We start from the raw sequence: 27,180 nt of genomic DNA on the forward strand, positions 1-27,180 counted from the left end.
GATGATGGCCATTCCGACAGATGTGAGGGAAAATGCTAATTCTTTGACAAAGTGAGTTGCTCTTTCAAAAAAGTCTATGTTAGAAATTTAAACTGTGGGTGTCATGAAAAAGCCAATGGTGGCATTAGTAAATTCTCAGCTTGTGAGCAAATTGAATATTTTCATTCTTATGATGATTGGCTTGGTGTAGAATGATGTCAGTTCATCTTAGATTTTTTGTTGTTGTTCTCTTAGTTCATAAGAAGCCTGTCGATTTACACTGTAACTATGTTTGGAATGTGGTACAAGGCAAATCATCTTCACTCTCAACTTCAAGATGGTCTTAATCTAATAACAGTAAGAACAGATCCGGGTGCCTGTGATGCTTTCTCAGAGCATTTTCACATTATATTCTTGGCGAACATGAAAATCTCTTATGATGAAAATTGAGCTCCTCTTGAGAGGAAATGATGTAGTTGGGAAAGAACTTGTCTCCCCCTCAAAATGAAATAGAAGTATGGCTGTCACGTCAATTCATATTTTATGTGGTTACATTTGTAGATGGACAGATACGTAGATACATGGATACTCACGCATGTGCATGAAACAAGGGGGATAATTTTGTGAGGCTGACGTTCTTTAAATCCAATTTTACCTGTACGTGACAGATCACAGTGTGGTATAGGATGGAGCCAGATTTTTCTCCTTTTAGCCCACATTCCCAAGGTGGCCTCAATGAAGCCCTTAGTGCCCTGATGGCCACTGTGAGTGTCCTGAAGATAAAGAACTGGTCAGAAGAGCAAATAGCAGAAACTAAGTCATGAAGTGTGCTTAGAGGGGGCTGGGTGTGTAGTGAAGTTCGGGGACCACTGGGAGCTTTTCCAGGGTAGGGAGTGAACTGGTTTCTCCCTGACTTTGGAAAGAAACCACCCAGTGAGTGTCAAATGAGCAAAGGGCCCTAAAATAGTCTCCAGCAAATAGGAGCAAACAATTATATCTTCAGCTCATGATAACTCAGTCCTGTAAAGGGTACGTGCCTGTTTCGGTGGCTACAACATTGCTCTGGTATTTGCTTTCTTACAACACCCGGGCCAGTTGCATTCCAGGTGTGTTTTCCTCCTGGCTCCTTTGACTGGGAGCTGACTGCGGAGGATTTCAGCCAGACAAGTTCCGGGTGTGTTTTGTGCCTTTTTATATAAGGCACTGTCTTTGTTTCCAAACACATAATTGCTTTTTCTGTCAAGATATGAGAAGAATGTGAGACTTTAATCTTTAGATCTTAAGGGTACTACACCAAGAAACTTTATCGTCTGTCCTTTAAGTATGAGAAATTTCCATTGGTTTCCACCCAGATCTATGACCCTCAACATATTGAAAATTATCAGCAATAAGTGGAGATTATTAGGAATCATTAATTCCTATACATGAAGAATCTTGAAAACTGGGTTCCCTTCTGTCTCTTGGCCCCTGTCCTGCCTCATCTCTGCACTGACCTGTCAGTCACCCCCTGTAGCGTTTCCTCTGGGGACAGGTTAAGGGTCTCCCGCTCAGAGGAATTGCAGCAAGTCCCTGCATACGAACCTCCAAGTGGTGAACGTTCAGAGACGTGAACGTGCATTCGCCTGTGCAGTCTCGGTAGTTAGTTCACGTATCAGGTGTACATTGTCACGTGCGTGCATCCTCTGTGACTGGTTGTGCTTTTGTGTACTTTACTATACAGTACTGTGTAGAGTACAGGGTTACAGTGTCTTTATTTCAAGCCCAGCATGCCAGGACGCAAGAGTAGAAGCAGTGGCGATATAGTCGGTGCTACTGTACTTTTCAAGGTACTGTACGATTAAAAATGTTTTCTTTATTTTTGTGTGCATTTTTTAAATGTATTATTTGTGTGAGAAGCATTATAAACCTATTACAATACAGTACTATGTAGCTGATTGTGTTAGTTGGGTACCTAAGGCTAACTTTGTTGGACTTAAGGAACTAATGGGACTGATGACCGTGCTCATGAAACGGAGCGTGTTCATATGGAGGTGACCCACCTTCTCACCCAGGTCATTTGTCATTGTTTCTAATGATTTCTGTCATGTTTGAATGTTTTGCTCACTAAACCGAATTGCTATTGTAGGTTGGTGGGGACAGGGAGGCTGAGCCTGTGAAAGCTCACCATTATATGTGAAAATGCCAGTGTAGTGGACAGGATGTTATCGACTGAATGTTACCTGACACCCTCAGGAAAGGGAGAGATCATTTTACCGATTTCCGTTGTTTCCGTCCTTTCCTCTTTCAATAGGGAGCTTCCCTATGAAAGCTCAGTTGGTAAAGAATCCACCTGCAAGGCGGGAGACCCTGGTTCAATTCCTGGGTCGGGAAGATCCCCTGGAGAAGGGATAGGCTACCCACTCCTATATTATTGGGCTTCCCTTGTGTCTCAGCTGGTAAAGAATCTGCTTGCAATGCAGGAGACCTGGGTTCGATCCCTGAGTTGGGAAGATCCTCTGGGGAAGGGAAAGGCTACCCACTCCAGTATTCTGGCCTGGAGAATTCCATGGACTGTATAGTCCATGGGGTCTTAAAGAGTTAGACAGGACTGAACGACTTTCACTTTCACTCCCTCTTTCATTCATTCATATACTTGATAGGTATTTCTCATGTAATTGGTAAGTGTCAGGTGTTGTCCTGGTTACGGGCCAAGGTTGCAAAAATAAGATCCAGATTCAGCTTTCACGGACTTTAAAGTTTTCCTGGGGACAATCACCATGTAAATAAGTAAGAGTCCCTTTTTTAAAAAAAAGTCTTAAATGGAAAATTTCAACTATCAAAGTGGAGAGAATATTTTTAAAAATACCCGTATGGCAGCACTACAGTTATCAGTCGTGGCCAACCTTGTTTTGTCTGCACCTGCTCCCACTCCCCTCTCCTTCTCCCATGACTTTAAAGCAAATCGCAGACCTCGGATTGTTCCATTCGTGTGGGGAGGGTATGATTTACGCTGATGCAGTGGGAAGATCAGGGCTGTTGTGAAGGATGGGCTGCTGCCTAGAGGGTCAGTGAAGTAAAAGAAGGGCGTTCTAGGCAGAAGAAATACTGTGAGATAATAGCAGGGATGATGTAGAGCTGGTTGTAGTTTGATGTGGCCAAAACTGGTCCGTGGATGGGACCACGGGTGGAGCCACGGGTGGGGGTCTACAAAGGCAGACAGAGTACAGATAAAAAGGCTTTTGCTTTGTTAGCAATGGACTGACTTTGTCAGATCTTCACTTCAAGACATTTATAGTTTTCAAGATTTATATTTTTTTTTTTTTTTTAATTTTAAAATCTTTAATTCTTACATGCATTCCCAAACAAGATTTATATTTTGAAAGTTACAGTGGGTAGGGGGTATAGAGCGGGTTGTAAATGACATGGGATTGGAGAGTGGCTAGATGGCTGAGAACCTTGGTTGAGGGCTTGAAACTCTGATAAGATTAGGATGGAGAAACATTTTGAGATATTTGAGACTGAGAGATAGTGGAGAAGAAATATTATATTAGCACTTATTTATGACACATTGTAAAACCTAGTGACCTCTTAACTTTGGGGATGAATGAATGATCCTGAGAGTCTTGGCATGGATGAAACAGCCTGTTGCTGATCTCTGGACTATTGGAATCCAGAATGAAAGTTTCGTGGGTGTGGGGAGTTTGAATTGAATATCAAGGAAGAACAGACAGAGGCATTTGCTAAGGAGGTGGAGGGCTTCCCTGGTGACTCAGAAGGTAAAGAATCCACTTACAGTGCTGGAAACCCAGGTTCGATCCCTGGGTTGGGAAGATTCCCTGGAGAGGGAAATGGCAACCCATTCCAGTTTTCTTGCCTGGAGAATCCCATGAACACAGGAGCCTGCCAGGCCACAGCACACGGATCGCAAAGAGTGGGACACGGCTCAGTGACTAAGCAGCAGCAGCCGCAGGAGCTGGAGGAGGAGTTTTGAGAATTATCAAAATACAAATTAAGGGCTGCAAAATTTTTTAGTACTGGGCCATGTGTTTGGTATCCTCAGGTTTGTAAGCCACGTGAATTTTTATTGATAGCACTGTTTAGGTATTAGCTGCCAGTTCTTAAAAATATAGAATTTTGGCAACATCACCAAGAAAGAATGTGATCAGCACTATAACAGGGAATGATGATAAGCATGATGTTTTCAGTTTGATCAGGTCACCAGGACCTCGAATCTTACTTGACAGTCGTCCTGTCCTCAGGAGCAGTCCTTGAAAATCAGGTGGAGTCAGGTACATGTCTGACTCCAGGTATACCACACCTGCCAACTCTCTGCTCAAGCCAGGGTGGAATATCATTTTTATAAAACAAACTCAAATGTTGTATTGGGTTGGTCATAAAGTTTGTTTGGGTTTTTCTGTAAGGTGGTATGGAAAAATCTGAAACTGTTTGGCCAACCCAATCCAAAGCTTAATTTGCATTATAAAAAGAAATTCCAGGGGTGTTCTGAGATAAATGTGTTTTCCAAATTTTTAGGAATATCATAGATCAGTTTTGCCCCCAGTAGGATCGTGATGCCTCCACTGCCTGCAAATGCTCGTTTCCCCATGGTTACAAGCAGAGGTGGCTGGAGGAAGGGTAAAGTGTGAATCATGCTCATCGAATGTGAATCTATTCTGAGATTCTGACGTCATTCCCACCCAGCTAGCTCACTCTGCTGTTCTTTCCAATCTATGATTTTCGATTAAGCTCAGGCAGGTTTGGAAAGGAGAGGTGAGTTGAGTCTAAAATTGTCACTGGCTAAATCCACATGTCCGTTTTAAGTGTGAGCAAAATGTCAAGTTGAGCAAAGTGTCAACGTTCCAGTCTTTTCCCTGCATTTTTCAAGTTCTGAGGGTTCCTGTGAAATGTTTTTTTAAAGCCACCGATAGCCCAGCAAATGGGATCTTTCAAATCTTTTAATTCCCCAAAAGACCTCATATAGCAAGCACACAATTTAGTAAATCCCTTCAACAAGTTTCCATGACTTAACTATATGACTGCATTAAAATAAAGACCATACTTTGCTTCTCTGTCCAGTAATAATAAGCATTCATGTTTCCTGATTTTATGTTGTATACTTAGCACCTAGCACAGCACTTGGAATTTCATAGGTGTTCAATAAATATAGTTTGAATTAATGAAATACCCCACTAGGTGTTGGTGATTGAAGACCATAGTTTTATGGATCACTTTCTTCATCACACCTGGCAATCATCATGATGTCAAAGATGCCAGCACACACACTCCCCAGGAGAAGGCCTTTTCATTCCATTTTGTTATAACTATTCCTCTCTATGGCTTATAAACTGAGTTTGTTCATATTTAGGCCAAGCTGTTCAAATCCCTTTCCAGGAGATAATTAGAAATTACTAGTTCATGCATAAGATTTTGGTAATAACATTGTTGCTAAAATATCTCAAGCTTTTCATATCCTAGAGTCAACCGGGCTGTGTTGAGCCTGCAGGAGGAAGAGGAGAAGAAAAAAATGCTTCTGTTGTGGCTTTAAACTTATTCAATCACTGATGCTATTCCCCCCAAAGGAGCAGAGAGGGACTACAAGAAGAAAAAAAAAAAATGCAGGGAGGGCCTTTGGGAATTGTGGGGGGATGCTCCGCAGAAAGAGAGAGGCAGTGGAACTTCCCTCAGCAAAGCTGAGGGGGCCTGAGGTGAGGTGAGCCTGCTCTCTGCCAACCCAGCCCCTCCCCAAGCGAGAGACAATCAGATGCGACAGGGGTTCCGTCTAAGCAGTTTCGGTTTATTGCTACAAACTCTTGGTTTATATAGGCAAGCAAGGGGGTTTTTGCGAGGGACTTTCTATAGTTGCACCAGTCACTTTAAAGGTCAAATCGTAATATGCCATAGTTGCACCAATCACATTAAAGGTCAAATCGTAATATGCCATAGTTGCACCAGTCATGTTAAAGGTCAAATCGTGATATGCCATAGTTGCACCAATCACGTTAAAGGTCAAATCGTCATGGGCCTTCGTTATAACAGGAGTCTATGGTGATCACGCACTGTCCACGTGCACGGAAATCAAGAGAGCCAATCAAAAACTGTAACATAGACCACGCCCCTATCTCTTCCGCCAGGCGCCATCTTAGCTCTAAATCGCAAAGCTAGCCCTTCTTTTTTAAGGTTTCCCATTTAGGGCCCCACAGGGATATGTGGATTTAGGGGTGAGTTGAGGAGGAGGGTGAAGGTCCTGAAGAGACCTAAGGGACTCAAGAACAGACTCCAAAGTGGACCCCCAGGGTGCAGCCTGGAAGACAAACTCCACCAATAACTTTCTGACTTTTGGCCAGAGAATCACTAGAAGATATATTTTATTAGTACATGGTGATCAGGTACAGTTATATAGGTACAAACAGATACGTAACTGAAACAAATGTTGCAGGAAACAGTCCCCTTTCTTCCTGGGGTGTTGCCAAGACTTTCTATTCTATTCTGTGCTCTTCTGTGCTGTGCCATGTCATTTAAACAAATGCTGGTCTCAAATATATATCTGAGGATTCTGTGGCTGTTAAGGACAGTGTCAACCCGAAGCTAGAAGTGAATCAGCAGCAGCCATAGTTTTTAGATTCTGAAGGTTGGTGGAGGGTCGTGGGCGCTGTGGTGGCTGCCTCGTGGTGTCACTGATTTACCTTGTTGGCATGAGTTGGTGCCCAGACCTGCAGCACGTCCAGGTTCTGCCAGATCTCCTTCAACTTCTGGAGGTCCTGAGTCACCCAAGGAGCTCCAGCTTCTCGTGTAAGTCAGCTGTGGCATCAAGGTTAGAGTTGATGAGAAGCAGGTATGGATTCCAGTTGTCTTCCCGGTTCCAATGCGCTCGCGTTTTGTCCTTGGTCTTTCACATCCAGCTTCCTGCATCTGCTACCGTGGCCGACCTGTGGTGACTTTAGGCTCAGTACTTGGCACAAGCAGCAACCTGTATAGGCAGACTATTTTATCAGCTTCCAATCTCCTAGCAGTTGTGCTTCTTGGATCCAGCCTTGAGTCCTAATGGGTCATCATGTGCAGGGTGAATACCACTACAGTTGCTTATTCATTGGAGAACAGGAGAGAACTTAGAACTTTTTGTTTACACTTTTATTTATCTAACTTAAAATGCCTATTTTGGGGTGTATTTTTAACGCTGAGTAGTTGCAAATATTAATAGATATAATTTATATTAAGTGCTTAGAGTTGTAAGTAGTATTCCTAAATAATTACATTATGTCAAGAAGGTTCTTTGAGGATGAGATGGTTAGATAGCATCACCGACTCAATAGACACAAACTTGAGCAAACTTCAGAAGATAGTGGAGGACAGGGAAGCCTGGCATGCTGCAATCCATGGGGTTGCAAAGAGTTGAATATGACTTAGTGACTGAACAACAACAAGGAGGTTCCATATACCAATTTATTTTTCAGGTATTTGTTCCCCAGACCTTTGAACACCATTGCCTTTAGAGGCAGTTGCTGAGAGTGCTGGGAAGAGAGAAGTGGCCAGTACTGCCAGCTTGTGAGACTGTTCATTCTTCAGGAAGGGATTTATGTTAGCTGGAGACCGCTGATGCATAAATAGTGGGGGTCCTGAGCACCAGGCTCATATTTGCCAAGATAAGAATTAGACATAGGCTCTGGAAAATTCTGGGTGTTTTGAAAGGATGAGTGTGGGAGATGTGAAATCAGTCGTCCTTCAGCCACCTGCCATGTGGGTGTGTCCCCTGGGCCCTCCTCACCACCAGCATGACTTAATTTGTCCCTCTAGTGTACGTTTTTGGTTTTTATGTGTCAAAAACTTTCCTGATACAAACTGCATTTCAGCTCAAACCGTCTGCAGAAATGCTGGGAGGGATACCTTGGAGAAGAATAACTGAGATCAGTTATTACAGATTCATGGGCTCATATGGTAAAGAATCTGCCTGCAATGTGGGGGACCTGTGTTTGATCCCTGGGTCAGGAAGAGTCCCTAGAGAAGGGAATGGCAACCCACTCCAGTATTCTTGCCTGGGAAATCCCACGGACAGAGGAGCCTGGCAGGTTGGAGTCCATGGGGTCGCAAAGAGTCAGACGTGACTGATTCAGTGAATTTCTCCAGAATGGTATAGCAGGATGGGAAGACAGAGCTGGTGCAAACAGCCTCATAGATTCAATGAGGCTGAACAAGGAAACTGAAATTAAAGTCTTGTTTATGGTATAGCAATTTCACCTGAAAGGTTGCTGGAAGTGTTTATCCCCTCAAAATCTTTACACAAACTAATTAAGAGTGTGAATGCATTGTTGAAGTCATTCAAGAAATCAGGGTTTTATTGTTGTGACTTCTTTTAGTAGATTTATCCTGTAGGATCTGATATATTTATTCTTATGGATATATCTCTATCCCTCCCCCCAAAAGATAGTGAGCAGTGTAAATATGACATGTAATTTCATAACATATATCATATATGTACTTAACTGTTACAGATGGAAAACATAGAGAGGCATTAAATAAATGAGCCAGGAGTCTATTCCCTTTCTTCCCCTCAACTCTGGGGATTCAGAGCAACACATTGAGTTTTCCCTTGGGGCTCTGTCTTTATAGATAGATAAAATAGCAGGACCACAAGTTCATTTGCATTCATTTGCATGTAATTTACATACAGCGATCCAGAGTACATCGTGCCTCCTGATGTTTTCAGAGAAGTTTTTTGCTTTTGCTTTTTCTCCCCTTAAGCTTTGTCAAGATAGTCTAAAGCATAAATGACATCTGGGGAAAGGAGAGCAAGAACAGCAAAAATAAAGATACAAGTGCCTCAGTTTTCATAATTCTTTTAGTTTCACATTTTCCAGAGACGGAAGTACATCGGGATAAAAATTCAGAAATACTATGGAATAAATTGTCGAGAAGACAATGCTCTTTTTCTTTTTTTCTTAATTGTAACAGAAGTTCACCCAATCTGAATGGTTCAGTCCAATGTCCCTTATCTCTGTATTTTTATGTTGCTTGTATAAAAAACTTGTATAAAAACATGCTGCTAAGTGGCTTCAGTCGTGTCCGACTCTGTGCAACTCCATAGACAGCAGCCCACCAGGCTCTGCCATCCCTGGGATTCTCCAGGCAAGAATACTGGAGTGGGTTGCCATTTCCTTCTCCAGTGCATGAAAGTGAAAAGTGAAAGTGAAGTCGCTCAATTGTGTCCGACTCTTTGCAACCCCATGGACTGCAGCCTGCCAGGCTCCTCCGTCCATGGGATTTTTCAGGCAAGAGTACTGGAGTGGGGTGCCGTGTAAACGTGTGCCATGGCTTCATGGGAAAATTACACACGTTTGTCTCCCATTGAGCTGACACTGGTAGTGGGACCCAGATTTAAATTAAGTTCGTATCAAGTGAAATGGATGATCGTATGGAAAAATGTTGTGCTTGCTTTTTGGGGTTTGTTTGGTTTTTATTTTTATTTTTTAATCTTTTTGCCAGCACTGCACGGCATGTGTGATCTTAGTTTCCCTACCAGGGATTGAAGCTGTACCCCATGGGAAATCCTGTGACCTGGTTTTGTACTAAGAATTGGAAAGAGAACTTGAATTTGCTTGTATCATTTTCTTTTCTTTTCTTTGTAGACAGAGATGGGAAAATCTTGTAAAAACATAATGTGACACAAAATTTCACAACTTACTTTAAAAAGTTTATTTTGAGGAAATAAGATTTTTCTCTATTCTTGAACTTGAGCTGTGTTGCTTCAGCCTGTTTGCACGCTAAGTCACTTCAGTCGTGTCTGACTCTTTGTGACCCCATGGACTATAGCCTGCCGGGCTCCTCTATCCATGGGAATCTCTAGGCAAGAATACTGGAGTATGTTACTATGCCCTCCTCCTTTAGGAGATCTTCCCAACCTGAGAGTCATGCTTCCTGCATTGGCTGGTGGGCAGATTCTTTACCACTGAGCTACGAGGGAAGCCTGCTTCAGCCTAATGCATTTGAACCAAAGGGGAAATATAAGAAATGAAACATATTAGACAAGTAATACACTCTACAGCAGAAACTTCTAGCATCTTAAAAGAAAAATAAGCAAATCTGTTTCAGTGTTTTAATAATTGTATTTATTATAATAAATATCAATTTTTATAGTTTAAAGTCATACTGTATATTTAGAAGTTTATTTTGTGACATCAGTATCTCTTGGCATTAGCATTGTGGGGTGTTGAATCAGGCATGAACTTCATATTCCCCCAAAAAAGATAATAGGCGTGGTGCTATTGAAACAGCAGCTGCATTATTTAAATTCCCTACAGACTAATGTTGCAAATATTTGAATTGAAGTAAATATTTTTACTGAACAAGTTTGTACTATCTCAAGTAAGAACAAGTTGACTTGGGGATTCCCTTGCAGTTCAGTGGTTAAGACTCCACTCTTGCAGTGCAGGGGGTGCAGGTTCAATCCCTGGTCAGGGAGCTAAAATCCAACATGCCTTGTGGCATGACAAAAAAATAAAATAGATAAGCAACAAGGATTAAAACAAACAAACAAAAGAACAAGTTGAATAGGAGGGATGCAAAGGTCTTCAGATAGTCTTGAAAAAGCCTGCATTTGGAGTGAGTAAAGAGAAATTCATCATGTCGTTCCTTGGTTCCGTTTGACTGGGATGGAAAAATTCCATTCTGGAGATGACAGACAAGACGTCCTTAAAAAACACATGTGCGGGATTTCTCTGATGGTCCAGTGGTTAAGAATCTGCCTTGCAATGAAAGGAACACAGGTTCGATTTCTGGTGGACATCCCATATGCCTTCAGGCAACTAAGTCCTCACCACAGCCAGAGAGTCCATGTCCTGCAACGAAAGATCCCACATGACATAGTGAGGACACCCAGTGCCGCAACTAAGATCTGACTCAGCTAAATAAATATTACACATACGCACTTTAAAAAGTTTTTCTTTTGCCTTTTTTGGCACTCAAAGGATCAAGACTGATGCAAGTGATAATTATGGGGGCTCGCTGCACATCTGGAAAGCGATTTGGGAAAACAGAGTCAGTTGTGCCACCCTGTTCTAATTTATTATCTGCTGAGCACCAAGTGAGGGGTGGACATCGCAGGGTATGAGATGTTTGCTGTCTTTGGCCTGAGTCAACTTGAACAGCTGCTTTCTTCCTCATAAGCAACAGATATTTCCCTGGCCCCCGAAGTTTGGGGGATTTCCGAGTGATTGGAAGTGAGGGAGAGGGAAGAAAACTCTTTCAGTAGTGGGAAGGAAAGTTTGACCAGCAGCTTGGGAACTTTTGAAGTGAACAGCTGACTTTGAAGATGTTCTAGGATGTACAAGAGAGGAGAGAGAAAGGAAAGAAAGCAGTTTGAACAAAAGCTCTATAAATAAGTGTTTTTACAGTTTTTGTTTTTTTTTCAGATGACCTTGATGAATCCAAGAAAATAGTAGTTGATTGGAATAAGCCATACAGTTTATAAACTTGAAAGCTGCTTACTTTTGAGAAGCCAGCAATCAAGATGGGAGTACAACTCTTAGTGCCTCTGAATGAGAGGGAGAGAAGGGGAGAGAGAGATGAATTTCCATTTAGAACAGCCAGCTCTCACAAGTGTGTGGCTATAACCACCCCCTCACAAGTTCACTCAGGTGTTAGAAGATGTAGAAGTTGTATGTGGTCAAAGGCGGCAAGTATGTTTCATTTCCTTGGAGGGATGAAGGCAGAAGTTTCTGGATGAGAAATGAGAAATGAGTACGATGAGGATGTCATCATACTTTTGTGTGTGTGTGGTGTGTTTAAGTCACTTCAGTCTGACTCTTTGTGACTCTATGGACTGTAGCCCACCAGGCTCCTCCTTCCGTGGGATGTACCAGGCAAGAATACTGGAGTGGGTTGCTATTTCTTTCTCCAGGGGATCTTCCCAACCCAGGGATCAAGCCCACATCTCTTACGTCTCCTGCATTGTCAGGTGGGTTCTTTACCACTAGCACCACCTGGGAAGCCCCAGAAACTCGCTAGAGACCAAGACAATTCTAAAGAGCCCAGGGTTGGCCAGGAGTGCCCGTGGCTACGGGGAGTGGCAGGATCAGGGCAGGATCTCAGAAGGATGGGTTCTCGGGTAACATTGTTGCGAGTCCAACACTCACTTGGAAGGAGGCTGCTGGATCTTTCCCAGTATGTACTGGGTGAGCGACCTAAGAACGCTTGAGGCTCTTGAAGAGAACTGGGAAATGAGGGCTTTGTGTCTTTGAGGTGTAAGCAAATAATCCTGGGTCAGTAGAAGTCAGACAGTCTGATGTCAGAGGTGGCCCAGAAGTTCCCTTCGTCCTTGGAACTGTCCAGATGCTCTGTCTGGCCGAGGCAGCGGTGGGCTTGGGTGGACCAGTCCCTTACCTCACTGGCCACTTTGCAGTCATAGTCCTGGCTGTCCGTAGCTGGTGTCCGGAGTAGATGCTCCCATGGGAGCAGCTCTTCTGCCTGCACTCTTTCCTAAAAATTGCTTCCAGTACTTTCTCCTGGTGGTGGAAGGGGGGCAACTGGTGCTAGAGGGGCTGCCCGTGCTCTCTGGCTCCTCTGGCCCTCGGTGGCAGACCACAGCCCCTTTCTCCAGGCTGGGGTTGGGCAGCAGAGATGAAGGGGCCTGAAAGCCAGGCCTGGTGAGGGTGGGGTTTATTTGTAGAATGGGTGATGAGGGCGGCGTGTGTCATTCTCAGAGGAGAGCGACCTGGTCTGATCTCTGTTTTGCAAGGTCCCTTTGGTGACTGGATCAAGGCCAATGAGGCCAACTGGGGAAGGAGACAAGAAAACCCAGTCAGGAGGTGGTAGGTTTTCACGTTGTGGTCCATAGGGCGTGTACCGTTGCGTTCAGACGAGTCAGGACAAACCTCAGGATCATAGTCTGATTTATGATGCCATTTGTCAGGAACCTCACATCTACGGAAAGCAGTAAGGTGAGGACTTCAAGGCTGGCCTCCTCTGTGCATTTCCTCTTGGCTGGCAGTGGACTTCCATTTTGATCCCGTGTTATTTCCCTGTTGGAAATTTGACGAAGAATGTTTTCCGGGGGGGGGGGGTCAGTAGACTCTGGCCAACCCGCTGTGTCCATCCAGCCTGTCATCTCAAACGTGAGGGAATTACCTGTCCAGACACGTGCATACATCTTAACTGTTTTTACAGAGAGCTTCGCACCCCTATGCTGTACTGCAGACTTCTAGGCCATTACCTCAAATACAGAACATTTTATTGGTAAGAAAGGAAGCATCTTTTCTTAAAAAGAAAAAAAGAGAGAAAGAAAAAATCATTTCTTTCAATTTCTATTTCCCCACTCGGTCAGTTCTGTGACATTGTTGAAAGCGGAAGTGGAATAGATGTAGTTGCTTGTTCTGACCCGGGCATCCTGACTGGAGCCTTGCAGTCTTTAGCAGAAAGGCTTTTGAAGAACTTTTAATTCCCAAACGCTGCTTGTGTCTAGGTAAGTGTGCTCTGCAGTCTTAGACACATGCTGTATGATAGGTGATGGAACTGTGCAATGGGCTGACCAGTGGTCTGTCCCAGGCAAAATGTGTGTGTGTCTTTTCGGTTGTCTAACAGTTGTGTTTTCCTTGGTTGTTTTGGTAGGGTCATTTATTCATACCAAAGAAAGAACCCATTGGGAGGTGAGAAGTGACAGGGAAGATACTTCTCGAATGAATGAATGAATAGAAGAAATGGCATAACCTATAAATGTACACAGCATCACTCTGTGTGTGTATATTTAGGAATCACTTCCCCTAAAGGAAGACTATAGTCTGAAGTGTTATCTTGTAGTGAATACTGTTAGTTAAGTAAATCAAGCACTTAACTTGTGTGTCAGAGCTCTGTGAAGGACCAAGCTCTGAGTGTCACATTGCTTCATTACACCTCGTGGGGAAATAGCTGGAGATTAGGAAACATACCTAAGCTGATGAATTGGAAGTGGCAGCAGAGATGAGTGTGAACTGGAGGGTTCAGACCTCAGAACTTCTGGGCCTTTCCCTGAATGGAGAGACAGACGTATTTCCTTATATATTTAGGTGAATTTGTACGTGTCCTCTTGCATCTGTGCTTGAATGACGTAGCGAACAAGCGTTCCCACTTTTCTGAGCATCCCATGGGAGGTGTGGTTGAGGTGTGTCCCAGATGTAGCATTCCCTGTTGGCTCCTGAATTCTCAGCTTCCCACCAGAATTCCTCCTGGGAAGGGTGTCCTGGCATGTGGATCCTTAAACGCTTCCTTGGAGGTTCTGCTTCATGTGCTTAGTCACTCAGTCACGTCTGACTCTTTGCAACCTCATGGACTGTAGCCCGCTGGGCTCCTCTGTCTGTGGGATTGGGTTGCCATTTCCTTCTCCAGGGCATCTTCCTGATGCAGGGATCGAACCTGGGTCTGCTGCATTGCAGGCAGACTCTTTACCATCTGAGCCACCAGGGAAGCCTGCCAATTGGGCATTAGGGAGCCTTTGCACTGACAGTGTTTATTTCTGGGGATTTCTTGGCCAGAGGCAAGCAGGGGTGTGAGTTAAAATCATGGTCTTGGCATCAGACAGTCCTGAGTTGGGGACCCGGCTTCTTTGCGTGGTAGCCCTGGAACCCTTGGGCTTTGGCTCAGCTCTTTTGAGCTGTTGTTTGTTCTTCTCTGCAGGGAGAAAAATGTCCAAGGACTGTCCAGAGGATTAGGAGATGTTGCGTGTAAAACAGCGTGGCACATGTCCACCACTTAAAAAATACCAGCTGTTATTAGTATAAAGGCTACACAGAGGGAGACTAGAGGACACAGGGCGTATGCAGGTGGACTGACCGCCTCTGTTCTCTTTCTGTTTCTTCCCTGCTCTCCTCACCCTCAGGACGGCTCCCTGGGAAACATCGATGACCTGGCTCAGCAGTATGCAGATTACTACAATACCTGCTTTTCCGACGTGTGTGAGAGGATGGAGGAGCTGCGGAAACGGCGGGTTTCCCAGGACCTGGACGTGGTGAGTGGGATCCTGGGAATATGCGCTTGCCCAGCCAGTCTGCTCCTGGTCCAGCGTCCCCTCCCTCCCCCTCTAACGCTTGCGCGTGGATCATTTTGCTGCACTACTTTGAGATAAAAGAATTCAGATCCCCAAAGGATTAACCCAGTTCTGTGGATATCAGACAATAAGTATCAGTAGTGGCAACAGTGATCAAATTTTTGTACTTAACGAAAATATCGCATTTTTATTTTAACTCAAGAGGAAAGGATATTTTTACACTAGACTGATATACACTACATTTTTACTGACTCTAAGCCAAAAGGAGGTCTAGGCTAGTTCTTTCCTTTCTTCCTTTGTTTTCTTCTTTTTGTTTTCAACAAGATAAAGTTTAAAGAAGCAAGAAACCATCCCAATTTCTCACCTAGTAATAACCCACATAGGTGTTTCAGCACCTCTCTGTTGGGGGCATTTTTATATCAGCTATGTAATTCTTGCCTTTATACTTAATATTTTATTATAGTTCTGTATTATTAAGACTTCTTTGTCATCACCATTTTTCATGGCTATATTCCTTCTCTCAGGTGCATTGAAATTCATTTGTCTGTTTTGTGAAGACCTTTATGTGTGTGGTTAGTGGAGAATTTGAAGTTGCAGGTGATAAATAGTAAATAAATACCTTGCTGCTACTGCTAAGTCACGTCAGTCGTGTCTGACTCTGTGTGACCCCCATAGACGGTGGCCCACCAGGCTCCTGTCCCTGGGATTCTCCAGGCAGTACCTTAGGTCCATATAATCTATGGGCTTCTTAGGTGGCGCTAGTATTAAAGAACCTGCCTGCCAATGCAGGAGACATAAGAGATGCAGGTTTGATTCCTGGGTTGGGAAGATTCCCTGGAGGAGGGCATGGCAACCCGCTCCAGTATTCTCACCTGGAGAAACCCATAGACAGTGGAGCCTGGAGGGCTGTGGTCCACAGGGTTGCAAAGAGTCAGACACGACTGACGTGACTTAGCACGCATGCATGCCATGAAATCTGTATATCTGCCAGTATTTCCATGCTGTTGTTTAGTCGCTGTGTTGTGTCTGACTCTTTGTGACTCCATGGACTGTAGCCCTCCAGGCTCCTCTGTCCATGGGATTTCCCAGGCAGGAATGCTGGAGTGGATTGCCATTTCCTTCTCCAGAGGATCTTCCTGACCCAGAGATCAAACCCATGGATTCTTTACCACTTAGCCACCTGGGAAGCTCTTTGAGTTACAACACCTCTTGCCTTAAAAAAAAAAATGCACACTGATTCTATTGAATCCTTATTTATTTTGTGATTTTCTATAATTATTTTATGACTGATTCCTTTTATAAAAAACCTATTATAAAAACCTGTTGGATAAGGATGTTACAAAAGACCTATTGGATAAGGGATCCAACAAGCAGTTTAGGTACTGCAGCTGCTACATTTCGCAAGTACATGATTCACTTCCTTTGTAGGTAAGATGCTGGTGCTCTTATGCACTTTCACTTTTTTCCTTAACTCAATCCACCTAAAGGTTTCTGATAGCATAACTGTCAAATAATTACTGATCCTTTTTCCTCGCTGATTTAGTATTCCGCATGGGTGGGAGTTGGTATAATAGAGTCAGCTGAGACTGAGAAGCATCAGTTGGGGGCAGAAAGTCATCATCCCAGGAGCCTGGCACCGTGGCCCAAGCAGGCACCGGGGCGTCATTGTTATTAAGGGCGTCTTTCTTATAACTTTGTCCCCTGGTGTGTGTCAGTGGGAGAGAGGTGTTTCCTTTCTTCTAAGAAAGTATTCTCGTGTGGGAAAAGACTAGGCTAACCTGCTGGGAAAAGGTTGATTCTCTTCCTTTTGGCAAGATTGTAGCCAAACAATAACCTAATTATCGCACTGAGTTCTTGGATGTTGCAATTTTGACGTTGAAAAATAGTCTGGTAGGATACTCTGTGGCTTCCTAGGACACTTCACCAAGTAAGAAAATGATGGCTGTGAACTGGCAGATGATCCTTGATACGACACTCAACTGCGCTTTCCCAAATTCTAGCTGGTTAAGAGTTGGAGTTTCCATAATTATCCCACAGTGTTTGGGAAGCTTGGAGAGCAGCTTCTTGGTAGGAAAGGAAGCCTGCCTGGAGGTGGGATAAATAACTTCTTCCCATTTAGACAGATGGGCCTCATTTGGTGTGCTCTGTTCCAGAGCTTCAGAAGACAGTGTGGGAGAAAATACCACAGGAGCTAAATTAGTTCTCATCAGAGTTGCAGAAATGTGATGGTGGGTAACATTGATGGAAGCCAGTTCCAGCCAGGCTGGAAACTCTTCATCCTTTCAACTGTAGTTAGTGAGAAAAGTAAGGTCCAAGTCATCATTTTCAGGTTCCCTTTCTATGAGATTCCAGACAAGTGCTGAAGACCAAGTTAAATGCCACATGGTTCTCATTATTCAGGAGTCCATAAGCTGGAGACTTAAAAAGCATTTTTAAAAAATTAAAAAAAAAAATCTTTTGGCTTCTCTGCATGGCATGCCAAATATTAGTTCCTTGACCAGGAATCGAACCCAAAGCCTTTGCATTGGTAGTGAGGAGTCTTAACCACTGGACCACCAGGGAAATCCCTAGAGGTGTTTTAAGGTCATCATTCAGGCCATGCTTGCAACTCTAGTGACCTGGGGAAAGCTTCCTCTTGCAGTGATTAGCTCATCACAGATTGAGTCTTGATGGAGAGCGATTTTCTTAAAAAGCTGTAACTTTCAGTCCATAAGGCTCTCTTTATTGCGTCAGATTTTACCTGTAACTTCTAGACTTCGATTTTTGCCTTCAGACAAGTAGGCAAACTTCTTTCCTGCTCTGCTGTTGGGGCAGCTTTGGGTCTGAGGATCTGCCGTGTAAATCCTTCTTTGCTGGGCTAGTAAGCAGCCCTGTCAAAAGCAGAAGTGAGATGGCTTGGAGAAGAAATAACCCACCGATAGCACTAAGAGGAAATAGTAACACATTAGGATTCTAAAGCATTTTCTAGGGGGGAAAAAAGTAACATCAAGCTTGTGATGTCCTCTGCAGAAAAAGTCCTTAGAGACAGCCTGAGGATGGAGAGTTTGGTGATGGTTTAAACAGGTCTTTCGGGTTTGTTTCATTTCAAATCCTCTGGGTGAATTTGGGGAATTGAGGAAATGTTCTATAGATGGAACATATTTAGATATTTCTTTGGCTTTAAAAAGTCCCAAAACATGCAGTGTCCATAAGAGCTAATTACATACCAACTGGAGAATAAACAAGCCCAAAAGTTACCCTACCCATAGAGATGCTTGACTTAACCCTGAAAAATAAAAGCTTTTGATAATTATGTTAGTAATTAAATTTCTGGACTGGATATCAAACTACTTCTCCAGGACCTAATCACCTGGCCCCTGACTGGAATAAAGCACTTACTTGATAAAGTGTTTTGGGGGGCCAGTTAGTTTAGATGGAGGTAACAGAGAGAGGACAGATGGGTGAAAATTCAACAGCATAAGCAGGGATTGTGATTCAAATGTATAACTATCGTGAGAGTTTTTATTTAGCACCAAATGGGCCCTAAAGGGACTGTGTATTTGGACCGCAGCCTTTGCCTCTGCTGGGGATCGGGACATTAGCGCTCTTGAACAGCAGGGAAGTTGCCCGTATTTCCATACATTTGGCACATCCCAGAGCACCATGTGTGTTTTTGGCTGCAAGAAGCTGCATTTGGAAATGACAGCAGCTTCCCAAGTCCATAATGGGCTCATCTCTAGTGATGCTAAGTCTGACATCTGTCAAAGTGACAGTGGCCAGGAGAGAGACACTCTCAAGGTAGCCTCCCATTACTGGCCACGTCAGCTTCCTTGGCATCTGGGAAGCTGAATCTGCTCGGATGTTGGCAGAAACAAGTTTGTGTGGTGGTTGGTGTAGCACAGCCCTGATGGAGAAGTTACCACTGTAAAGTGGGACCCTGTTCATGATGCTGGATCTCCATCCATGCAGATTGTTAACACATTGTTAACCAGGACCCAGGAGCCCAGGCGAGATGCACCCAGGTCTTTAAGGATCCGGAGTATAAATACAAATATTGCACATTATCTCAGAGGATATCAGAGTGGGATATCAGAATCATTGCTGATGGTGTAGGGATAATTCTGGGGCATAATTATTGTTCCTTGCAGTTTTCATAATTTAATCTTTCAAGGTATAATTCTGGACTAGGAGGCAGTAAAAGTGGTATCTGTTATGTCTAGAGATGATTCTTGGGGCTTCTTCAGATTCTACCCTTCCCACCCCAAGCCCAGGTGGGAGTCCTAGCCTCTGTGGTTGTTACAGTGGCAAAAAAGGGTGAGAAACATGATGGCAAGATGGGCGACTCGGGATTTAGATTCTGGCCATTGTACTTAGCTGGCAAGTTGTGTAACCTGTCTAAGTTTCAGTTTCCCCTTCTATAAAATGGGATAAAAATATCTCGTAAAGTCATTCAGTTCAGTTCAGTAGCTCAGTGGTGTCTGACTCTTTGCGACCCCATGAATCGCAGCACACCAGGCCTCCCTGTCCATCACCAACTCCCGGAGTTCACTCAGACTCACGTCCATCGAGTCAGTGATGCCATCCAGCCATCTCATCCTCTGTCATAAAGTCATTACCAGGATTAAATGGGGGAAATTTCTATAAAATACCTCGTCCATCATCGGAAGAGACCTGTAACTGCCTATTTCTTTTCCTTCCCTTTTATTCCTGGTTCAAAAGCTCCTGTAGTGATGCTGGAGAGTCTGTGATTTGTACTTCATTAATATTTATTCATATGAGTGCAGAGATTTCTTTTAGCTTTTATTTTGGGATATTTCAAACATATATAAACAGCATAGTATAACAAACTTCCTGTGCCCTTCAGCAGTTACCAGCATCCTGACTTCTCCCTTCGTCTTTACTCTTCAGTTCAATTCAGTTCAGTTCAGTCGCTCAGTCGTGTCCGACTCTTTGCGACCCCATGAATCGCAGCACACCAGGCCTCCCTGTCCATCACCAACTCCCGGAGTTGACTCAGACTCACGTCCATTGAGTCAGTGATGCCATCCAGCCATCTCATCCTCTGTCGTCCCCTTCTCCTCTTGCCCCCAATCCCTCCCAGCATCAGAGTCTTTTCCAATGAGTCAGCTCTTCGCATGAGGTGGCCAAAGTACTGGAGTTTCAGCTTTAGCATCATTCCTTCCAAAAAAATTCCAGGGCTGATCTTCAGAATGGACTGGTTGGATCTCCTTGCCGTCCAAGGGACTCTCAAGAGTCTTCCCCAACACCACAGTTCAAAAGCATCAATTCTTCAATTCTCAGCTTTCCTCACAGTCCAACTCTCACATCCATACATGACCACTGGAAAAACCATAGCCTTGACTAAACGGACCTTAGTTGGCAAAGTAATGTCTCTGCTTTTGAATATGCTATCTAGGTTGGTCATAACTTTTCTTCCAAGGAGTAAGCGTCTTTTAATTTCATGGCTGCAGTCACTGTCTGCAGTGATTTTGGAGCCCCCCAAAATAAAGTCTGACACTGTTTCCACTGTTTCCCCTTCTATTTCCCATGAAGTGATGGGACTGGATGCCATGATCTTCGTTTTCTGAATGTTGAGCTTTAAGCCAACTTTTTCACTCTCCTCTTTCACTTTCATCAAGAGGCTTTTTAGTTCCTCTTCACTTTCTGCCATAAGGGTGGTGTCATCTGCATATCTGAGGTTCTTGATATTTCTCCCAGCAATCTTGATTCCAGCTTGTGTTTCTTCTAGTCCAGAGTTTCTCATGATGTACTCTGCATATAAGTTAAATAAGCAGGGTGACAATATACAGCCTTGACGGACTCCTTGTCCTATTTGGAACCAGTCTGTTCTTCCATGTCCAGTTCTAACTGTTGCTTCCTGACCTGCATACAGATTTCTCAAGAGGCAGGTCAGGTGGTCTGGTATTCCCATCCCTTTCAGAATTTTCCACAGTTTATTGTGATCCACACAGTCAAAGGCTTTGGTATAGTCAAAAAACAGAAATAGATGTTTTTCTGGAACTCTCTTGTTTCTTCCATGATCCAGCGGATGTTGGCAGTTTGATCTCTGGTTCCTCTGCCTTTACTTTTTGAAAGTTTCTTGTTTGTGAAGTACAGTTTACACATTGAAATGCAGGCATCTGAGCTACCTAATTTTGCCAAGAGGGCGGTCACATCACCCACATCCTGGCATGGCATAGAATACAGCCGCCACCTTGCAAAGTTTCCCCATGTCCCTTTTCAGTAAATCTTGGATTGAGGACAGGGATGTTTGTCAGTCTGTTTTGGTCCTTTCTGTATATAGTGCATGGCACATAATAGATACTCAGTGAGTATTTGTTGAATTTATTTGTATATGTCATTATTTAAGACTATTAAGTGAGCATCAGGCATGTGTCTGAGACTTTGTCATTCCAGAAATACAACGATGTATTCCCCATCCACAAAGATGGTATAATTTAGTGGGGGTTTTAGACAAATAAACAGACTATTATTTTTGGCGGTACTTTTTTGGTTTGCGAGATCTTGGTTTCCCATTTAGGGACTAAACCCTGGCCCGTGGCTGTGAAAGTGCCAAGTCCTCATCATTGGACCACCAAGAATTCCTTAAGCAGACTATTAAGTGCAGGAAGTACACAGGAGAGACCCTGACCCAGTTTAGGAAAGTCAAAGAAGGCTTCCTGGAGGAGGTGATGCCTAAGCCCAACTGTAAAGAAACAGAAAGATTAATCTGGTTGGGGAGGGAGGTGTAGACAGTGCAGAGTAATTTAAGGCCGAGGTCACAGAGAAAAAGCCAAAAATGAGAGCAAAAATGTGGCTTTTATGGGCCATGGAGAGACGTTTACTGTGGCTAGAATCTATGATATAAACACCTGTACAGATAAAAGATAAACGCTGTCCTTTCACAGGTCTTGTATTATTAACAATATAAAAAGAATGTTGTTTTGATTCATCAGCATTCCCAAGACAAAACAAAAATAATCGCCCTTTTGCAATAGTTGATCGGCTGGGCCAAGGTGACCTTGTGGCCTTCCCGAGCCATGCAGACTTGTGCAGTCTCCAGGGGGGGTTTGTTTTGTCTTCCTGACTGCTCTTCTAGAGATAGCAAAGCCTGTGGAAAACAGGTTTCCTGTAACTTTAAGCTCCCTGAATATTCAAGACAAGATAAGGGTTCCCCCCACCTAGGCGTTTAGGGAACACTGGCTGCCCCAGGAGGGTACCAGATTCCTGAATTCTTATTCTCACCCATCGGATAAGTACATGATCTGTTTTGCAAATTGTCCTGAGTTTAAATATTCAACTGCTGAATGCTAAAGCCCAACTGTTGCGCTAAGGGCATTTGCTTTTGTTTTGTTTCATTTTGTCTTAAAGGACATTATTTGCTAGCTTTGGGCTACTGTTGATTTGCAGATTGCAGTCAGAAACAGTGGGCATTAGATAGTGAGTCTGAACCACATTCTGCTGTGGGATTCACACACTTGATGTCAAAATACACTGAGCCTTTATGTCTTAAGCCAGATGGTAATACAGTCCTCTGCTCAGGCTCCTCTCAGACAAAGTCCCATTTGTAGTCAAATGTCCAGTCCCAGTTTAGTCAGCATTTTTTGTACATTGCACCACGTTAACATAGACATAAACAGGCTTCTTGGCTGCCAGATTTGATCTTGGCATCCTGCACCTCTCATAATTGAGAAGGTTTTTATTCTGCTTAACAATCAATTTAGGTGTCCTTCCATCCTCTTCAGCTTGGAGACCTTTGTAGACAGCTGTACATTCTGGAAGCTGACAGATTAGATACAGTCGCTGATAGAATAGTTGTGTGTGTATATAGAATAGTCCCCATCAGACTTTTCAAATATGAATCAACAACATCAGCTTCCTTTTCTAGTTTTGCTCCTGAGCATTCAGAAATGACTGATTTTTGTTTGTTTGCATTTGTAAAAGCAGTGTGCCTGGGGGGATTAAACACCAAAATAGCATTCTGCTCAAAATACATTTGCTTGCCAGAAAGCGGAAAAAGTCTGAGCTTTGTAGTTGTTTTCATTTACATACAACAGAGAGAATTCCTAAATGTTAATCAAGTTGACAGTAATTGGGGAGAAAAACCCAGGAATTACAGAGGCCAGAATCTGGGCTTGGAGGGGAAAAGAGTGCCTTTGTTCTTAGAATTGGGACCTTTCAGAGTTGAGTGAGGCCCAGGCCAGGTGCCTTTTTGAAGCCCTGGAATATTAAAACCAGGACTATAGTATGATCTCAGAGTTTACATGTAACAATTAAACACTTTTCACGTGGAAGATTGCAGTGTAATTTATTTGTGCTAATCACAAGCTAATTATAGGCTATTTAAACGTGCTAATTTGTAGCACGCTAGAGGCAGTATGGTCTCCTTGTGAGAGAAAAGTAAAGGAGTGTGATTAATGTTTCCTTATTTTCAGTGGGTTTCTGCATCCACATCTACAATGTTATTTGACAATATTGTCAAGGGTCTAAGTTTGAGATCCTTGGCAAAGACTGAGTGGCCCAGGCCAAGGGGTCCACCTGTCCTCTACGGCTCTGGTTGGTTGTTGGGGGTCTGGAGTGGGATTAGGTAGACGCCTGCAGGGCCCAGACAGAAAGTCAGCAGCTGCAGGGTTGTGGGTCTTCGCTGGTGTCGGCCCATACACCTGACATTGGCCTTCTGACCTCGTAGGTCCACATCTTATCAGATGAGATGGGGCATGTTCAAGGTAGTGTGGCTGTAGACCAGGTCCTTATTTTACTTTACATTTTATTTTTTAAATAAAATATTTATAAAATTATATATTTTATATTTATATTACTATTTATATTTAGTTTTTAAATTTATTATTGGCTGATGTAGGATTTTAATTTCCCGACCTGGGATTGAACCCATGCCCTGGCAGTGAAAGTGCCAGGTTCTAACCACTGGACCAGGGAATTCCCTAGACTTGGTTCGTATTTTAGAGGGATCTCTCACCACAGCTCCTGTGCACCAACCAAAATGACCAAGGACAGAAAGAACTGGGCCCCAGAGCATCAGGTATTCTGACTGGCCCTTTCTCTGGCCACCTCCTTTGAGAAGATCATTATACTGGTTTCAGCAGTAGTTTCTGATTTGGAGCTGCGTCCCCCCCACCCCTAGTTTGGAAGTTTTGTGAATTTTATTTTAAATAGAAGAAAGCAAGACAGTAAAATGTTGGGATAATTTGTTCTATGCATTTGGTTCGGTTCTTCTGGTTTTTTTTTTTTTTTTTTTTACCATTTAGTGTTTAGAAGGATACAAACTAACCTGGTGACTGAAAAATACATCAGAGAACCCTCAGAGCAGGGTGTTGACTTTCTGCTCATCCCTTGCCATATTTCTCGAAAAGGGACGTCAGAGTCTAGCTATTTGCAGGCTCCCCCGCCACCTCCTCATGTCAACCTTTGTTTTAGAAATGGAGGCATAATTGATCAAGTAGAGCAGTGCTGTTAAGAGTTCAGGAGTGAACCAGTTTCTCTATCACTGATTATGCTGAGGCTGGTGCATAAAGCATTTATTTCTAAGGGATACTTTGAGAGACTTTCTGCAATTATTTAGAGTATGAAGATGTTTGAAATTTGTGGTACAGCCATGCCATCCATCTCATGGGCCGCAGCAGAAGCTGATGAAACTTAATCAAAAATAAATCAAGGGTAAGTCCAAACCAGATTGGAAGCACATCATGAATATTCGTGAACATCTGGATATGTTTGTGGGAGTGTATGTTATTTTTTAATGTGTGCGATGGCAGGGACATGCCTTTTTAACAAAGATGCCAAGAGGAAGACAGATTTCCAGCTGTGATTTCAAAGGGCATTTTTGTGTGTGGATATCCTTTCTCCTGGGCATGTGGGTTTCACTTCTCCAAGATACTCCTTTGATCTCTTTCATCTTTTGGAATCTCTTGATAATTTATCTGAATTCTTCATTGGAGTCAGTCACTTGACTCATGAACATTAAAAACCTTTCTAAGGGAGATTTTCAGCTTAAGTGAAAGTCACTAGTTAATGTTTCTGATGAATCTTTTAAATGCCGGTGATTTTATGATAATTATCATTGAAGCTATTTGGCATAGTTGATCATCTCTATAACCTAACGTGTGTAAAACTCAGGTACTTTATCTGCTTCACTACCTAAAGTAGTTGCAATAACAAGAAAGGAAGGGTGAAATGTGAAGAGGCCATAATAACAATACCGATAATTATTGCAGTAATGACATTAAAAAAATACGTTGAAGTTCATGAGGCATCATCCATACCTATCACCTTATGTATTTTTAATACCACTATGAGACATATATTAATAATGTTATAATTTCATTTGGGCAGAGGCAGAAAATAGTGCTCCCAAAGGGAGGCCAAATAACCCAGTAGGTAAACTCCATCACCCACCTGTTTGGTCATTCTCTGTCTGGGGCCTACCTGGAACTTCAGTCTGGGCCATTGCCTGACGGGGATGACAATGGCTTGTTGTAAAGCAAGATATTACAGGTTGTTGTAATGGTTACATAATATGCTAGGTTAAATAAGGTAATGTTTGTAGAGCACTTGACAGTTTCTGGGTGCATGCTAAAGCTCAATGAATATAATAAACATTATTTGTAATAGGACTGCTAAATAAATAGGACTTGTTAAAAATCTAATAGCTGGTAAGTATCAAAGGTAGGAAGAATTTGAAACTGGACTCATGCTCAGTTGCTCAGTCATGTCCTACTCTTTATGACCCTATGAACTGTAGCCTACCGGGCTCCTCTGTCCATGGGATTTTTCAGGCAAGAACACTGGAGTGGGTTGCTGTTTCCTCCTCCAGGGGATCTTCCCAACCCAGGGATCGAACCCAGGCCTCCTGCATCTCCTGCATTGCAGGCAGGTTACTACCTCTGAGCCATGGAATATGCCTTTGAAACCGAGAAGTCAGTGCAAAAATCTCTGAATCTCCCCAGACCACCTACTAACCTTGCATTGTTACTATTGGGAGATTCTACCCAAACCAGCTCTCCATCCCTCCTCCACCACCTCTTTCCCTTCCTCCTCCTCCCCCACCCCTCCCCAAGGAGTAAATCTTGATTTACAGATTAGTTTATGTTTGGGTAATATAGTTTAAATGTGTGATATTATAAAGAATAGTATAATATAGTTATTTCTGTTGTACAAATTAAAATAATACACTCATTACAAAAAAAAAATTCACAAAATTCCTTAAAGTAGAAGTCTCCTAACACGACTGAGCTACTGAACTGAACTGAGCTGAACTGAATGCCTACCAAGAGTAACAGTTCCAAACAGTTAGATTCTAAGCCACTTCCTGGAATTCCAGTTTTCTATTCATTCTCCTTCATCTCTTCTTTCTCTTTACATACAGACAAATACCCGCATAAAAAGATACATGGTGTTTTACCTGCAGCAGAGTGGAAGCAATAAGTTAAAAGAGGGTTGACTTACAGCTCGAGACAGTTATCTGATAGTGGTAAGAAATGTTCACAGAAATGGAGACATAGAAAATTTCAAAAGTAATTAGGAGAATTCAAAGGCTTGACAACCTGGACATTCAGAACAGGGGCCAAAGACCCTATAAATTAAAAAGAATCTGTTAAATTATATTCCCTAATTGTTATAGAGCGCAGTGAGTAATAGACGATTGAAGAATTCCATTTGAGAAGGTAAAATAACTTGAGAAGTAAAATAAAGCATTTTGCTGTTTTACTTGTAGCCTTTTCTTGAAAATTTAGTTTAACATTGTTAGAGGGTTCTGTAATATTGTAGTTTTACAGTATTATGTGATAAATATTTTAGAGATGGCTGAATGATGGCATGTATTATTCTTCCTGGATGTTAATACAGGAAACTGGTAAAAACAGCAAAGTAAAAACAACATTTACTGGTTTTCTGGTGTGTTTCAGTAACTTAGGTGGTTTCATGGGGAAGTTTTTAGTAACAGAAATTATAAGCCTCATTTCAGGAAGTTCATGTCGCAATAGAACAAGACAGCCAAGGGCAAGATTCTATTAGTCATATTCATGAGTGGATGATACATATAGGTCTGCTTACAGCAAATGCTAATTTCCAACTAGTTTCACCTGGAGATATGTTAAGTACAATAGAAAAGGTAAACGTGGTGATGCTTGTTGATTGAAAAGCTTAGCTGAACTGATCTGGAGGAGCAGGTGCCGTAGGCTGGAGTCAGGACTCAACAACCTAAAATCAAGCATAAGGCT

The 27,180-nt window shown here is 42.9% G+C and overlaps 1 protein-coding gene across 6 annotated transcripts in view; it reads left to right on the forward strand.

Annotated features, from left to right (window-relative positions):
• The window catches only part of SASH1 (SAM and SH3 domain containing 1), a 347,119-nt gene that overhangs the window by 180,671 nt on the left and 139,268 nt on the right, over positions 1 to 27,180 (forward strand). For all 6 annotated transcript variants that reach the window (XM_027972535.2, XM_060419800.1, XM_042253775.1 and 3 more), the window contains one exon: positions 14,798 to 14,926. In XM_027972535.2, coding sequence (XP_027828336.1) covers positions 14,798 to 14,926 — 129 coding nt within the window. The remainder of the gene's footprint in view (positions 1 to 14,797; positions 14,927 to 27,180) is intronic.

Source organism: Ovis aries, chromosome 8, assembly GCF_016772045.2.
Source record: "Ovis aries strain OAR_USU_Benz2616 breed Rambouillet chromosome 8, ARS-UI_Ramb_v3.0, whole genome shotgun sequence".
NCBI lineage: Eukaryota > Metazoa > Chordata > Mammalia > Artiodactyla > Bovidae > Ovis > Ovis aries.